A 16690-nucleotide genomic window follows, 5' to 3' on the forward strand; every position below is an offset into this window, starting at 1 on the left:
TAGGGGCCTGTCATGCCAAATAGTGTCCCCTGTCACAATGGGATTCAACAAACTAGTATAATCTGCTATATCAACGGTGTGACGACCTAATTTTGGATCTCATTAAAGCCCAAATGACATTCTATTCATCATCGCTATGCAAACAAGGCTGGTTTCCACAGTTTGTCTTCTTGTATTATACTTTATGCCATTTACTTTCTGTTCATATTATCTTTTATTTTGTTTTATGTCTAAGGAACCTTCAAGTAAGCATTTCGTTTGATGTATAACATGTTTTTCATACATATGACTAATAAAACGTGAACCCATGCTATTTGGAGAATGCTAACATGGGTCCTTCCGCACCCATTGTTTTGCACTAAACCATTCTGCAGCCAAGTAAATAATCTGAAATCTGTGCTGATTCTCTTGCTACATAGGATACTTTTTAGGTATCCATAAGAAAGGTCATGTGCGCGTGTGACCGAACTGCCATTATAAATATGGCACACAACCAAGTGTGTGTGTGTGTGTCAGCCTGAATTGTCTCATTGTGGCTGAAATAGGATCTGGGGAGTGCCTTTTGGATGTTCGACATTTCAGCAAGCTACCTAAGTGATTCCTGAGTGTAGCTGCTATGTCACTTGCAATATTTTAACACAAGGGTTACATAGAGAGCATGACAAACATAGTTACTCTCTATTTTAGCTAAGACTTGTGACATGTTAATGGTTGGTTTGAGTGCAGGAAGTTAAGTGTGGTAAAAACAGTTATTGCCTTTGTTCAGACTAACTGATTCTTTCAGTTCTTTTTTTTACCATGGTCCTTGGGATACACAGTGAGCAAGCATTTTTTTCCCTGCCCAGCAGTAACACTTTAATTTCAATGGATCGAGGCCTTGATTAATTGAATCAGGTGTGTTCATACTGTGTTGGAACAAAAGCTGGCACACCCTGTGGGCCCTAAGACAAAGATTGATTAAAACTGCTCTGAGTGATGGGCAATAAATCTCCCCCCTGCAAGGACCGGTGTGGATGCATGCCTTTGTTCTAGCCAAGCAGTTACTATTCTACTAATCACCTAATCATAACCAAATTCTTGATTGAAGATTATTTGAATTAGGTGCTTTGCTAGAACAGAAGTCTGCACACACACCAGCCCTCACAGGGTAAGACTGTCCTGTCCACCCCAGTTCTAAGTGGATCAGTTATTTCAGTGGGGGGGTGCAATTATTTTTTTTCCCCCATTTCAAAACATTCTTAACCTAACGATGCCTCTCTCTCCTCACAGGGTGATGGTTACGTCAGGCGGTCCATTCTGAATAAAAACGACGAGCACATGACTCACTACTACAGTGACGCACGGACCATGTACGAGGTATTCCTCCGAGGCATGCGGGTGTCCAGTGAGTACTCAACCACAAACAATGTTTTTGGGGTATCTTTTAAAAAAACATTTTTATTTAGTTGAGTTATAGACACAAAGGACAACAGGCATGCAGAAACTGACAAAAAAAAGTAAGCAACTGTATTAGTAAATCAATATTTTGATAGTTAATTTGAATAATATACAGTTGAGAGGGAGATATACAGTTGAAGTCAGAAGTTTACATACACCTTAGTCAAATACATTTAAACTTTTTTCACAATTCCTGACATTTAATCCTAGTAAAAATTCCCTGTCTTAGGTCAGTTAGTATCACCATGTTATTTTAAGAATGTGAAATGTCAGAATAATAGTAGAGAATTATAGATTTCAGATATTTATTTCATCACATTCCCAGTGGGTCAGAAGTTTACACACACTCAATTAGTTTTTTATTTTTTATTGTTTAACTTGTGTCAATGTTTCAGGTAGCATTCCACAAGCTTCCTATAATAATTTGGGTGAATTTTGGCCCATTCCTCCTGACAGAGCTGGTGTAATTGAGTCAGGTTTGTAGGCCTCCAAGCTCGCACATGCTTTTTCAGTTCCGACCAAATTTTCAATAGGATGGAGGTCAGGGCTTTGAGGGCCACTCCAATACCTTGACTTTGTTGTCCTTAAGCCATTTTGCCACAACTTTGGAAGTATGCTTGGGGTCATTGTCCATTTGGAAGAACTATTTGCGACCAAGCTTTAACTTCCTGACTGTCTTGATGTTGCTTCAAATATATCTACATAATTGTCCGTCCTCCTCATGCCATCTAGTTTGAAGTGCACCGGTCCCTTGCGCACAAAGCACCCCCACAACCTGATGCTGCCACCCCTGTGCTTCACGGTTGGGATGGTGTTCTTCAGCTTGCAAGCATCCCCCTTTTTACTCCAACCCATAACGATGGTCATTATGGTCAAACAGTTCTATTTTTGTTTCATCAGACTAGAGGACTTTTCTCAAAGAAGTACGATCTTTGTCCCCATGTGCAGTCGCAAACCATAGTCTGGATTTTTTTAATGGAGGTTTTGGAGCAGTGGCTTCCTCTTTGCTGAGCGGCCTTTCAGGTTATGTCGATATAGGACTCGTTTTACTGTGGATATAAATGATTTTGTACCGGTTTCCTCCAGCATCTTCCCAAGGTCCTTTGCTGCTGTTCTGGGATTGATTTGCACTTTTCGCACCAAATGCATTCATCTCTAGGAGACGGAACGTGTCTCCTTCCTGAGCGGTATGACCGCTGTGTGGTCCCATGGTGTTTATACTTTCGTACTTGTTAGTACAGATGAATGTGGTACCTTCATGTGCTTGGAAATTGCTCCCAAGGATTAACCAGATTGTGGAGGTCTACAATTTGTTTTCTGACGGTACTGGTACCCACTGTATATAGCCTCATTATTGTGTTTATTTTATGTCTTACTGATTTCTTTTGATTTTTCCCATGATGTCAAGCAAAGAGGCACGGAGTTTGAAGGTAGGCCTTGAAATACAACCACGGGTACACCTCCAATTGACTCAAATGTCATGACTTTAGAAGCTTCTGATAGGCTAATTGACATCATTTATCAGAAGCTTCTAAAGTCATGACATCATTTTTCTGGAGTTTTCCAAGTTGTTTAAAGGCACAGTCAACTTAGTGTATGTAAACTTCTGACCCACTGGAATTGTGATACTGTGAAATAATCTGTCATGCACAAAGTTGATGTCCTAACAGACTATAGTTTTAACAGGACATTTGGAGTGGTTAAACACGTTTTTAATGACTCCATCCTCCGTGTATGGGAACTTCCGACTTAAACTGTATGTGCAGTACGCTGATGCAAATAGTCTGTATATATGTATGTGTATATTGCAAAAACGAGGGAACCACAACACAATGATTTGATGATAATGTGCCCAATTCAATTGGAATCACCACATACCGTATTATACACTTATCATACCTTAAATTCCTAGAGGTAGTTTCAGGCTTTCTTACAACTTTGTCTGCATCATGCTATTCTTTCTAGCAGCACACTTGGAACACTTGGAATGTGTGCTTTTATCTGCAAAATTGGTGCATACCTGCCGGCTTAAGTTGGTAACCAGACCTGGGTTCAAATACTATTTTGATATCTTTCACATACTTTTAGCCTTTGCTTTTGTCTCTGGAGTTCCAGATGGAAGGATTTGCACATGTGCAATGGGACCAATTTGCACCAGGCAAGCTCAATCAAGCACAGACAAAGTATTTGAAATAATTTCAAATAATTATTTTAACCCCGGTCTAGTTGTAACTGACTTGTGGTTTATCAAATCAATGTGTATTGGTCGCGTACACAGATTTGCACATTATCGCAGGTGCAGCAAAATGCTTATGTTTTGAGGGGTAACACTGGAGTAATATTTAGCAATACACACATCTACAAATTCAAAGACTTTTATATTAAGTTGTGAGAAGAATATTGTTTAAGGACCATGGTTTTCTGTTAGTAAGCATGTAGAGAACCGCAGAGTTTATCACCAGGGCACTGTCTTTTACTTTCCAGTTGATAGGCCCTGTCTAGGATCAAGAAAACCCAACCAGCCTTACAAGTGGCTGTCATACCGAGAGGTGAGCTATACTACCAATTTTTGGTTTCGATGGAAAAGGTAGTTCCAGTTGGTTTCTTTGAGCAACGGACTTTAGACATTTTACAGCTTATTTTGTTCGTTCTTCAGTCAGTCAGTTTTTAGAAATTAACTAAATTGGATATATATGCCAATTATATTTTTTTGCCTTTTTGAAATTCATATCAGTGAATTCCCTCAAACCGGTATGGTTGTTCAAATGGGGAAAAAGCTGAGCATCTTTGCTATTTGTTTTGTGAAGGTGGCAGACAAAGCAGAGTGCATTGGCTCGGCTCTTCTCCACAGAGGGCACTCCCAGACTGGAGACAAGCATATCGGCATCTTTTCCCAAAACAGGCCAGAGGTAAGTGGAATGAGTAGCAACAATTCTTCTTTCTCGCCCTCTTTCTTACACTCTCTTGCGCACACATCCCCTTTTACATTCACTGGCTGCATCTGAATACCTGTACACTAAAATAAAGTTTATGTAATATTTCAAAAATGTACTAAGCTTTTTGACTAGAATCTAGTATGCATTTCCTCCGCTCTATTGAGGAAGAGAATTTCCAGGATGTCATATTTGGGCTTATCTGAATTTGCTCCACACTTGAGAAAGTGCATGGTCTTTTCAGACCCAGGTGTGTTTGACAACAGCTTCTAGTCTAAGGTGACACCTCAGTATATAAATATGTTGATATTTGTTGCTTACAGGATACATATTTACTAAACCGTCGATGATAAATAGTATGGATTGTATGTACTTTTAGCAAGAATGATTTCGGACCCGGTGTGAAAATTTGACCCCCATACTGATGTTATCCTTGTCCTCTCCTACAGTGGACCATTTCAGAGCTGGCCTGTTACACATACTCCCTGGTGTGTGTACCACTGTATGACACGCTAGGCCTCGAGGCCATTGAATACATCATCGACCAAGGTATGTCACAGGGCAACCACAAACGCCATTTGGACCAAGGTCACACTAGTGCGGCCTGATATCCAAAATCTACCCCTAGACTTTTCCATAGAAATAGAATTGCTAGAACAGGAAAAGCCCCTTAGATTATGGCAATTTTACTCATGGGTACCACACACTGAAGATTCTATATTACGGCAGTTATTTTGAGCTGAATGGGTTGGAGAGATGCAAGTACTATGGTAGAAGTTCCAATTCAGAAAGCAAGGTGTGGCTATTACCATAGATCGTACACCTATTGAATCCTTCCAGATCTACACAGTGTGCTAAGGGGCTACAGTAGCTACATTCCACACCAGCAAACGTATGTCTTAGCTTCCTCACCAGCTGTAGAATTAACTTTTATCAAGCAGCAGACACGGCGGCCCTCAAAGATTTGTTCATGATATAGAAGTTATCATTTGAACATAAATTTATAAAGCACTGAACTCTCACAATTACACTGAGAACGTAAAATAAATGTAATCTGCATTAACTGTCATTTAGATGACAAGTCACGGTTCTCACTGTTGTAGGCATTCTACAAAAACATTACATTTATGTGTAACTAAGTACATTTCTCAGGACAAAAGACAGGAATATACCTCACACCATTACGACCGTCACAGAGCATTCAAAAATAACAGTTGACCATAAAAGACAAATAACCCAGTGCCATCCCATATTTTCAGCTGCCATCTCTACGGTGATCTGTGACTTGGTGGACAAAGTGCGGCTCATCCTGGACTGCGTGAGCGGCAAGGAGCACACATTGAAGACAATCGTGATCATGGAGGCCTTCGACATGGAGCTTGTGGTCCGCGGACAGCAGAGCGGCATCGAGATTCTTAGCCTGAAGGATGTGGAGGTAAGCTCTAAAATGTCATGAACTTCTATGTTTATGGTAGACGCGTTTTAGCAAAGGCTCTTATCCAGAAGCTCATAGATCAAAATGAGCACTCTGCTCGAACAGGCTGGTTTTCTCAATGTTCTCTAGTTTTATTTGATTATGCTTATCCCAGCGAGCTAATGTTTCAATGCGGGGGAAATGAAACTGAATTATGTGTCATGGTTTCTTTGTCACCCTCAGGCTGTTGGCAAAGCCCACCACCACCAGCCATTAGTAAGTAGGACTGCACAAAGTCATATTGAGATTAATTCAAACAGTGGTGATTTTGATGAATCCCAAAGAAACAAGTAATCGGTTATTATTCTGTCTTTACGGTATTTGTTTGAGTATCTGATATGTCTGTACTGTTAAGGTAACATGCTACTAGATCTTAAATCTCTTTGTGGTCTGCTATAGCCCCCAACACCAGATGACCTGGCACTCATCTGCTTCACTAGTGGAACCACAGGTGTGTGTGGTGTGCATTAATTCTGCTTTCATGTCATTACTCTGTATTTCACAATGTAGATATCCCACATTAAAACAAATATATTTTATAAGGTCCCTAAGTTTTTACACTGCTGCTACTCGCTGTTTATTATCTATGCATAGTCACTTTACCCCTACCTACAAATTACCTCGTCAGCACATTCACTTGGTACCGGTACCCACTGTATATAGCCTCATTATTGTGTTTGTTTTATTTCTTTAGTTTATTTAGTAAATATTTTCTTCTATTTATTGAACTGCATTGTTGGTTTAAGTGTTTGTAAGTAAGCATTTCACAGTAAGGTCTAAACCTGTTGTATTCGGCGCATGTGACAAATAAAATAATTGATTTGAGATACCTGTCCTGAAACCCTCATAGAGTAGGCAATGCAGAGGTAGAAGCACAGTGGCCAGAAACTCCTTGGAAGGCAGGAACAGGAAGAAACTTAGAGGAACAAGGCTTCGAGGGGTGGCCTGTCCTCTTCTGGCTGTACCGGGTAGAGATTTAACAGTACCATTTAAGGCCAGATTGTTTTTTTTCAATCTGTTCATAGAGGACCAGCAGGGTCAGAAAATAACCATAATGGCTATAGATGGTTCAAACCCTTCAAGACGCTACGGTCAGACTTTTCATAGTCAGGGATTTCAAAGTTTCAAAGTAGGGAGAGTAGACATTGTAAAAGTGTGAACAGTCTTACTGGAAAGCAACACAGTAGAAAAATAGGCCAGTACACTGACATGTGTCGTGTAATACATTTAATACGAATAGTATGATAGTCAAGTGTGAAGTAACGCACTGTATATGCAAGAATGATCAGGAGGATGTGTGTTACACTTGGACCCTCGTGACAAGAATTATCAAGTTGATGAAAAACGTTACTAATCCATTGTGTGTTTCCATGAATGGAGATTCCCACACGTTCATTACTGACTCTTTTATTAGTAATATTGCGTACTGGAAATATGATGCATCTAACCATCAAGATTTAATAAACTGTCACTTGTTTCCTTTTACTCCCAGGAAACCCAAAGGGTGGAATGATTACACATGGCAATGTTATCGCCAATTGTGCTGCTTTCATCAAGATAACAGAGGTAAACTAACCACCCTTTTGATTAATTTGTTCCCTGAATGGCGTCTCACAGGAAATGTAAGCATTGTGAATATAAAAAAATATAGGCATCATGACACGTGATTTGCATGACAACATATTTGAAATTTGGCCACCGCATATTCTCACAGAAGGCAGATTGCATACTGTTTGTTCTCATGAAAAGCCTTGTTTGGGGCATTGGGATACTAGTTTAACAACCGAGAGACCCCGAAAGTTCTCCAAACCGATGCTCCTTAGTCTGCAATCTTCTTAGTTAGAGAACCAACACGAGAATGCTGACTCTTATAAAAACAACAAATCAGGTTTGTGCTCGAGTATTGTCTATGGCTGCCCAATTCTGATATTTTGCCAACATGGTCTTTTGACCAATCAGATCATGTATTTCACCCAATTATTATTGGCAAATATCCAAATTGGGCTGCCTGTGTAAATGCAGCCTGTGTTTTGGTGTAGATTGCAACCTCTGTTTTGTGACGCTAACACATCATCAAAGTGTTTTATTATGGGCGGCTGGTACCCTGGTGGTTAGAGCATTGGGTAATCGAAAGGTTGCTAGATCGAATCCCCGAGCTCAAAAGGTAAAAATGTTCTGCCCCTGAACAGTGCAGCACTGTTCCCAGGCTATCATTGTAAATAAGAATTTGTTCTTAACTGACTTGCCTAGTTAAATCAAGGTTAAAAAAAAGATTATGCTTAGTGTCATGATAATATGTACTGTTGTATTCCACACTGTATAAAGCTGCTATTTTCCAAGCCTTGCCGCCGCCCTGCTAAGTACCATTTAAAATCAAGCCAGTTATGTGTTTTCTTGCTTTTGTTCCTCAATCTTTGTTGACTTTCCTGTCTGTCCTATCTGTTCCCTCTTCCTTTTTTCCATTCCATGTATTTTTCTGCCCAGTGTCTACTCAGAGCATACTCGAGCACATCCTTAGTGCTGGGCTTATCTCCTTCAAACCATTGGCCCACATGTTTGAGAAGGTTTTTGAGGTAATGCAATGTGTCTTCCGCAGGTGCACTGCATGCTGAACCTCCACGACATTCACATGTCCTACCTACCTCTAGCACACATGTTTGAGAGGGTGGTGGAGGTATGTACTGAAACTGATAGAATGAGGAGAGGCAGGAACTCCTCATTTCATTTCACCCTTGTTAATACTAAGACTTTTTTTTTTTTTTTTTGACAGGGGGGACAAAAAAATAATTGCCCCATGCTACAGAGTGTTATATCGGTCTGCTAATACAGGACTAGTGAAGGCCCAGTGCACAACCTTTTGTATGAAAGAAAGAAACATGCTAAATTTTTTTAGGGTGTGCTTTAGGATATATACATATTGTGTATTTGACCTTAAAGTGGCAATCCGCAGTATAAACAATAACAAAGCAGTCTCCCCACCCCTGGTTCTGTAAAAAGCTGAGAGATGGGGCTGTAGAAATTGAATCATTCTCAACTTCATAGATTGCTATGGATGTAACGATTGATCATCCGTGATATCATTATACTTTTAGCCTTGTTTTGTGGCTATATTGTACATTTTATTTATTTACAGAGTAAAACAAGCTTATATTTTGGATTCTGATTGGGTATGATAGTTGAACTAAGCTCATCAGGAATAAGTTATATTCTTCGTGTGTACCATTTCTACCAAGTCCAAAAATGGATGTTGCAATTGTAAATTGCCCCTGTTTAATAAACATAATGTCATACTTGGGCTAAGCTTGATTTAGTTTTCCCGTTCCCATGGAACCAATGGAATCGTCACAAGTGTGAACTCTAAGCAAAATCACCTAAAATATATTGAACATATTTGACACCTGTACTTGGCAGTTAACGGACACTCTTCCTTTTCGTCTGCCTCCCCCTCACACCACCTCCGTTCTCCAGGGAGTGATCCTGGTGCACGGTGCCCGGATTGGCTACTTTCAGGGGGACATCCGGCTCCTGATGGACGACCTGAAAACCCTGCAGCCCACAGTCTTCCCTGTCGTCCCCCGCCTGCTCAACCGCATGTTTGACAAGGTCAGATATACTGTAGACCCTGAGGGATGTTTTCAACAATAAAATGACCATATCACTTAGTACCGGTAGCTGGATTTATTTGAATTGGACATGCACAAAAGACAAATACAAACATTTCTTAGAACAGTTGTACATGTGTATTGAAACCTTATTTAAAGCATGGATGGGTGTGGGCAAAGCTTTGTAAATCAAGATGCTTCAAAAACAATTTAAAGGTGTGTTGGACTGAATTCAACTACAGATTTCAAATCGCTCAGTGGCCTAGATTGATATGGGGTTGATATGTTGAATACATTCTTCTTTGGAGAAGGGGCGGTATGTAGGTCAGACAGGCAGACCTGTAGCCGGACAGTCGCTGGTTCAAATCCTGGGCTGGGCAATAAAAGAGCAAACTGAACTGTCAACCAACGAGCTGCTGCTTTACAGATTGTAGCTACCCATCCACTCCAGTCTTGCCCTTGACGGAGGCACAAGGTTGGAAGCCGGGTAAGAGACAAATATCCTTTGCAAGATGGACAAATAAGATATTTTTCTGTCTCTCCTTCATAGATCTTCGGACAGGCCAACGCGCCACTGAAGAGGTGGCTGCTGGTTTTTGCCTCCAGGAGGAAGCTTGCGGAGATGATGAATGGTGTGGTCAGGAAGGACAGCTTGTGGGACAAGCTCATCTTCCAAAAAGTCCAGGTACCCATGGATAGGAACCAGATCGTGCAAGAAAGGACAATGTTGACTTTAATGTTGCGACTTACATGAATTAAAGTTTAGGTTTCGAGTTCTGGGTGAGGGTTGAGGTTAGGGTGTTTTTTAATTTAGTTAGGATTGTGGGTATTGTGAAGACTAGGGTTAATGGTGAAACTATTGGTGGTAAGAAAGTGCCACACATTAGCATTTGGCAAATTTGTATTAAGTATTATAATGCAACCCTTAACTTATTGATGGGGGGGGGTATGCACATGCAAAATTACAAGTGGTCTGCGGTTGTGAGTCCTGTTGTATGTACTGCCAAATTCTCTAAAACAACATTGGATGCGGCTTATGGCAGAGAAATTGACATTAAATTCTCTGGCAACAGCTCTGGTGGACATTCCTGCAGTCAGCATGCCAATTGCACACACCCTCAACTGCATATTTTAGTGGCCTTTTGGCCTCAGCACAAAGTGCACATGTGTAATTATGCTGTTTAATCCGATTCTTGATATGCCACACCTGTCAGGTGGATGGATTATCTTGGCAAAGGAGAAATGCTCCCTAACAGGGATGTAAACAAATTTTTGCACAACTTGAGAGCGAAGCTTTTTGTGTGTATGGAACATTTCTGGGGCGACGACAAGGTCGAATCATGACGTCTGTGTTCAGGTTGGAGCTCTAGAAAGATGCTTGAGTTCCCGGCTTGAGTTCCCGGCTTGAGTTCCCGGCTTGAGTTCCCGGCTTGAGTTCCCGGCTTGAGTTCCCGGTCAAAACGTATTTTCCCAGTCGGAGCCTTTTTTTTTTTTCTAGGATTCTCAGTTGTCTTGAACTCACTGAAGTCTGAGATTTCCGAGTGCGCCAGAAGTCCTGCTGGATTGACAGCATGGCCAAAGTTGAATGTTTATCCTATTAATCTTGGAAAAGAGACCCTTAAACCCAGATTTGGACCACACCCACTCCACTGAATAGCAGGCTAGTGATTGCTTTGCAATGCTTTCAGTTAGCCAATGAGTTGTGTAATGTTTATGGCCAATGAGCACCGATAGGTTTTTATCTAATTTCTCTTCCTATAACAAGGATTTAAATGGATTTCCCAGTAGATTGTCGACTTGATTCATGATGATGACTGCAAATTAAGATTGTGAAACTTATGTTAACATGATCAGTCCAATCAAAGCTACAGTAAATATAACGTGATTTATCTGTGGCTTTAACTCAATGATTAAATTATTTATTTTAAATGTTAGTTTTTTGTGAACAGATGTGACATGTATTAATGTAAAACAGGCAACGTTAAAAGAACTGGTGGGGTACAAAATGGGTCGCCACTGTTCTTTATGAAGGTTAATCAACTCACTGTTTTGAGACCAGAAAATCAACCAAAAATGGCACTGCTAATTATTTAAATGTTCATTCATAATTTCTTCCTGGTTTAAGTTCAGGCTGGAGTATTTTTTTCTTCCATTAATTTACCAAATATATATATATATATTAAAGAAAATTACTCAAGTCATACGCGACCCACTCATTCTCCCTCAACACAAATTTGAGAATCGCTGGTCTATTGTGTGAGGTAAAACCGTGGCTGTCAATAACGTTTTTTGTCCTTTGTGCTCTACAGGACAGTCTTGGGGGTCGTGTGAGGCTGATGATCACAGGAGCGGCCCCAGTTTCTCCAACCGTCCTGACGTTCCTTCGTACCGCACTTGGCTGCCAGGTGAGACTGCCCAGCATTGATTTACAAATTTAAATGACAGGTGAACAAAAGGATGAACTCTCTAGTTTAATTCTTCCACCAATCCATTGCTTCTAAATGTGTGGGGAAGAGTGCACAAATGCCCCCTTTCCCAGAGAATTTGGATGCAGATCCTGGTTGCATTCTAATTCTTTAACCTTCTAAAGAGGTGTGCACTCATTCACTCCCCCTAATGTATTTAAAAGCATTGGATTGGTACAAGCATGGCTGGAAGGAATTTCCCCCATATCCAACACACTAGTCCTTTCCTTTTAAATCCTTTAGGGGGAGTTTACAGGTGCACTCTTTGGGAGAAAGGTAGAGAATCAGAATGTAGCCCGTTTCATACCCTAGAGAAGTAGCTCCCTCTTTTGACACTTCCTGTTTGTTCAATCATGTTCTCTTTCTATCAGTCAAAACAATCACTTCATGCTTGGGAATCAACCTCCTACCCAGCCAGCCTGCTGTGGTGCCGAAGATAGATAATACTAGCATCAGAAACACAAGTTACTCCATTAGTGCTTTCAAATCAATGTCTGGTGCTTCTACTTGACAGTTTTACGAAGGCTATGGTCAGACTGAGTGCACAGCTGGGTGTACCATGTCCATGCCTGGGGACTGGACGGCAGGTAATACACACATTCAAGCGTTACCGACACATTCAATTACTACCACATTCAATTACTACCACATCACACAACACATACCACCACATGCTTAATCCAACAAGCAAGTCACACATGGCTCTACACCCTCTACACTGATTATACAAGAACAGTTTTACTTCTGTCTTGTGGCTCACTGGAATCTTCATGAAGCCTTATGAGACCATGTTGGCATTATGAAATAACAAAGTGTTACTGAAATGTGACAACGCATCTCTTTCTGCCCAGGTCATGTGGGGGCTCCACTGCCCTGCAACTATGTAAAGCTGGCAGACGTGACTGAGATGAACTACTTTGCTGCCAATGGGGAAGGAGAGGTGAGGTGTAAAGACCATTGGAATTCCCACCTTGGTTTCTTGTGTGCCTTTGATTGGAACAGCCAGTCTCAAATTGCTCTCTGTCCCTCCCCCTTGGCCCTAACCAGTCGATGTTAGCATATCTGAAGGGTCCGAATGGGTATAATCACTATAGTGGTAAAGCTTCCACCTTACTGATCTGCAAACATTGAAAGCTAAGGGCCAAGTGCAGGCTTTAATACATGTGGTAAAGATGTTTGGAGTTTGACCAAAACAATGTAAACACCATGGAGATTCCACACATGGGTCCCCCTGGTGGGGATAGAGCCAGAATTTCCTCATTGCCACCCATCAAAATTAGCCTATCAACTCCAATACATGTTCATGTCATTGTCACCAATCATCACATGTATTTATATAGGCCTTCTTACATCAGCTGATATCTCAAAGTGCTGTACAGAAACCCAGCCTAAAACCCCAAACAGCAAGCAATGCAGGTGTAGAAGCACGGTGGCTAGGAAAAACTCCCTAGAAAGGCCAAAACCTAGGAAGAAACCTAGAGAGGAATTAGGCTGAGGGGGGGCCAGTCCTCTTCTGGCTGTGCCGGGTGGAGATTATAACAGAACATGGCCAAGATGTTCAAATGACCATAAATGACCAGCATGGTCAAATAATAATAATAATCACAGTAGTTAGCAACTCAGAAGTAAATATCAGTTGGCTTTTCATAGCTGATCATTAAGAGTGTCTCTACTGCTCCTGCTGTCTCTAGAGTTGAAAACAGCAGGTCTGGGACAGGTAGCACGTCCAGTGAACAGGTCAGCGTTCCATAGCCGCAGGCAGAACAGTTTAAACTGGAGCAGCAGCACGGCCAGGTGGACGTGGGACAGCAAGGAGTTATAATGCCAGGTAGTCCTGAGGCATTGTCCTAGGGCTCAGGTCCTCAAGAGTATTAGAGCATACTTAAATTCACACTGGACACCGGATAAGACAGGAGAAGTACTCCAGATATAACAGACTGACCCTTGCCCCCGACACAAACTACTGCAGCATAAATACTGGAGGCTGAGACAGGAGGGGTCAGGAGACACGAGCCCCAATCAACCATTACACTTAAAAACGACTTCAAATATCACCATTGATTTCTATATGGTTAGCTATGCTACTAGCTTATCCGAATTTATCCAAGTTAGCAAACGCACACTATTTATACAAACATTTGTGGACACCCCTTCAAATGAGTGGATTCAGCTATTTCGGTCACACCCATTGCTGACATGTGTATGAAATCAAGCACACAGCCATGCAATCTCCATAGCCAAACATTGGCAGTAGAATGGCCTTACTGAAGAGCTCAGTGACTTTCAACTTGGCACTGTCATAGGATGCCACCTTTCCAACAAGTCAGTTTGTAAAACATCTGCCCTGCTTAAGCTCCCCCAGTCAACTGTAAGTGCTATTATTGTGAAGTGGAAATGCCTAGTGGCAACAGCTCAGCTGCGACGTGGTAGGCCACAAGCTCACAGATCGGGACCGCCGTAGTGCGTCTCTCCTCAGTTTCAACCCTCACTACCGAGAAGCCATTGCTCCAAAACTGCCATAAAAAAAGCCAGACTACGTTTTGCAACTGCACTGGGGACAAAGATCGTACTTTTTTGGAGAAATATCCTCTGGTCTGATGAAACAAATAGAATTGTTTGGCCATAATGACCATTTTTAAGTTTGGAGAAAAAAAGGGGAGGTTTGCAAGCCGAAGAACACCATCCCAACTGTGAAGCACGTGAGTGGCAGCATCATGTTGTGAGGGTGCTTTGCTGCAGGAGGGACTGGTGCACTTCACAAAATAGATGGTATGATGAGGAAGGCTAATTATGTGGATATATTGAAACAACATCTCAAGGTATCAGTCAGGAGGTTAAAGATTGGTCGCAAATGTGTCTTTCAAATGGACAGTGACCCCAAGCATACTTCCAAAGTTGTTGCAAATGGCTTAAGGACAACAAAGTCAAGGTATTGGAGTGGCCATCAAAGCCCTGACCTCCATCCTATAATATGTGGGCAAAACGGAGCGTGTGTGAGCAAGGATGCCTACAAACCTGACTCAGTTACACCAGCTCTGTCAGGAGGAATGGGCCAAAATTCACCCAAATTATTATAGGAAGCTTGTGGAATGCTACCTGAAACATTGACCTAAGTTAAACAATTTAAAGGCAATGCTACCAAATACTAATTGAGTGTATGTAAACTTCTGACCCACTGGGAATGTGATGACAGAAATAAAAGCTGGAATCTTCACTTCTCTCTACTATTATTCTGACATTTCACATTTTTTTTAAATAACTGACCTAAGACAGGGAATTTTAACTGAGATTAAATGTCAGGAATTGTGAAACTGAGTTTAAATGTATTTGGCTAAGGTGTATGTAAACTTCTGACTTAAACTGTACCTTTGTTCATGTAGTGTGTTTTCTAAACCCTTTTGTACAACTTCTAAACATTATGCAACGAAAAAACAGCCAAATCAGATTTTAGTAACCACATTATGTGCCTGCTAGAACACAATCGTGACGGATTTGACGGATATCCACATTGTTAGAGAAGGTTTTTTGAATGACCTCCAATGGCAGTGTCCTTGATCTGCCTTCCATTGATCTCTTTAATGCATATAGTGGGACCTACTGGAATACTGAGATGGGGGTTTTCCCTAGCTTGCTTTATTGGGGTGGGGGTTGTCCCAGATGAATTTTTTTTCTTTAACATCTATTTAACTAGGTAAGTTAAGAACATTCTTATTTACAATGATGGCCTACCCTGCTCAAACCCGGACAACGCTGGGCCATTTGTGCTTTGGCCTAAGGGACTCTCAATCACAGCTGGATGTGATACAGCCTTTAATCAAACCAAGGACTTGTGGTGCCTCTTGCACTGGGATGCAGTGCCTTAGACCACTGCACCACTCGGGAGCTTGCTTTGATACTTCACAATTTAATCAATAGCCTTTGAGGAGGTGGGTGTGTAGCCTGGTCTCATGTTTATTTGTGTATAAAATTCTGCTTCTTCGCAGGTGTGTGTAAAAGGACCAAACGTATTCAAGGGCTACCTGAATGACCCGGAGAAGACTAAGGAGGCCTTGGATCAGGATGGCTGGCTCCACACGGGAGACATTGGGAAGTGGCTGCCTGTAAGTACTGTCAACTCTACATTCAGCCACCTGTTTCTCAATTCTGGTCATTTTGTAAAGGGCTTGATGTTGACTTGATTAGTTGAATCAAGTGTTAGTGCTAGGACAAAAACAAATGTGTACCTCTGGGTCCCCAGGACCAAGATTGGGAAACACTGAGCTAGCCTATAAGGCAGTGTTTATCAATTGTCCTATGGTGGGGCTTTCAGTGACAATTGTTGTGCCAGAATGTTCACCACATGAGGTGAGGAGTGAAATGTGCCAATTAGGAATAAGGGGGTGATTAGGTGGCTATGATGGAATGGGGGCAGGTTGGGAATTTAGCCATGACAATGGGGCTAATACCTCTACTCATACGGTAATTGCAATGAGATTTTTAATGACCAGAGGGTCAGGACAACGTTTATCGTCCCATCTGAAAGACGGCACACTATGCAGGGCAATGTCCCCTTCACCGCCCTGGGACATTGGATCTCCTTAGTGCTTCAACACCACTGCCAGCAGCATCTGGTATCCCACCCAGGGATCAATCAGAACTGATCCTGCTTAGATGATGACATGGGTACCAGGCAAAAGAGCAGACACTGGCCCACCCCTGCTATTGGGCCTCAATATATGACTGACTAAGAGTAGGAAAGTAGTAATGGGGCTAAATCTGTAGTTGATCACTACGGAGTTA

The 16690-nt window shown here is 41.6% G+C and overlaps 1 protein-coding gene across 2 annotated transcripts in view; it reads left to right on the plus strand.

The window, feature by feature from the left end:
• Positions 1-16690, plus strand: part of LOC118362898 (long-chain-fatty-acid--CoA ligase 1-like) — a 40619-nt gene that overhangs the window by 19557 nt on the left and 4372 nt on the right. For both annotated transcript variants that reach the window (XM_035743619.2, XM_052486570.1), the window contains exons 3-17: positions 1270-1384; positions 3922-3986; positions 4245-4346; positions 4820-4919; positions 5630-5805; positions 6028-6060; positions 6244-6295; positions 7337-7410; positions 8441-8518; positions 9313-9447; positions 9997-10131; positions 11756-11851; positions 12426-12498; positions 12763-12851; positions 15895-16011. In XM_035743619.2, the coding sequence (XP_035599512.1) occupies positions 1270-1384; positions 3922-3986; positions 4245-4346; positions 4820-4919; positions 5630-5805; positions 6028-6060; positions 6244-6295; positions 7337-7410; positions 8441-8518; positions 9313-9447; positions 9997-10131; positions 11756-11851; positions 12426-12498; positions 12763-12851; positions 15895-16011 (1440 nt within the window). The remainder of the gene's footprint in view (positions 1-1269; positions 1385-3921; positions 3987-4244; positions 4347-4819; positions 4920-5629; positions 5806-6027; positions 6061-6243; positions 6296-7336; positions 7411-8440; positions 8519-9312; positions 9448-9996; positions 10132-11755; positions 11852-12425; positions 12499-12762; positions 12852-15894; positions 16012-16690) is intronic.

This window comes from Oncorhynchus keta, chromosome 29 (assembly GCF_023373465.1).
Source record: "Oncorhynchus keta strain PuntledgeMale-10-30-2019 chromosome 29, Oket_V2, whole genome shotgun sequence".
NCBI classification, from domain to species: Eukaryota; Metazoa; Chordata; class Actinopteri; order Salmoniformes; family Salmonidae; genus Oncorhynchus; species Oncorhynchus keta.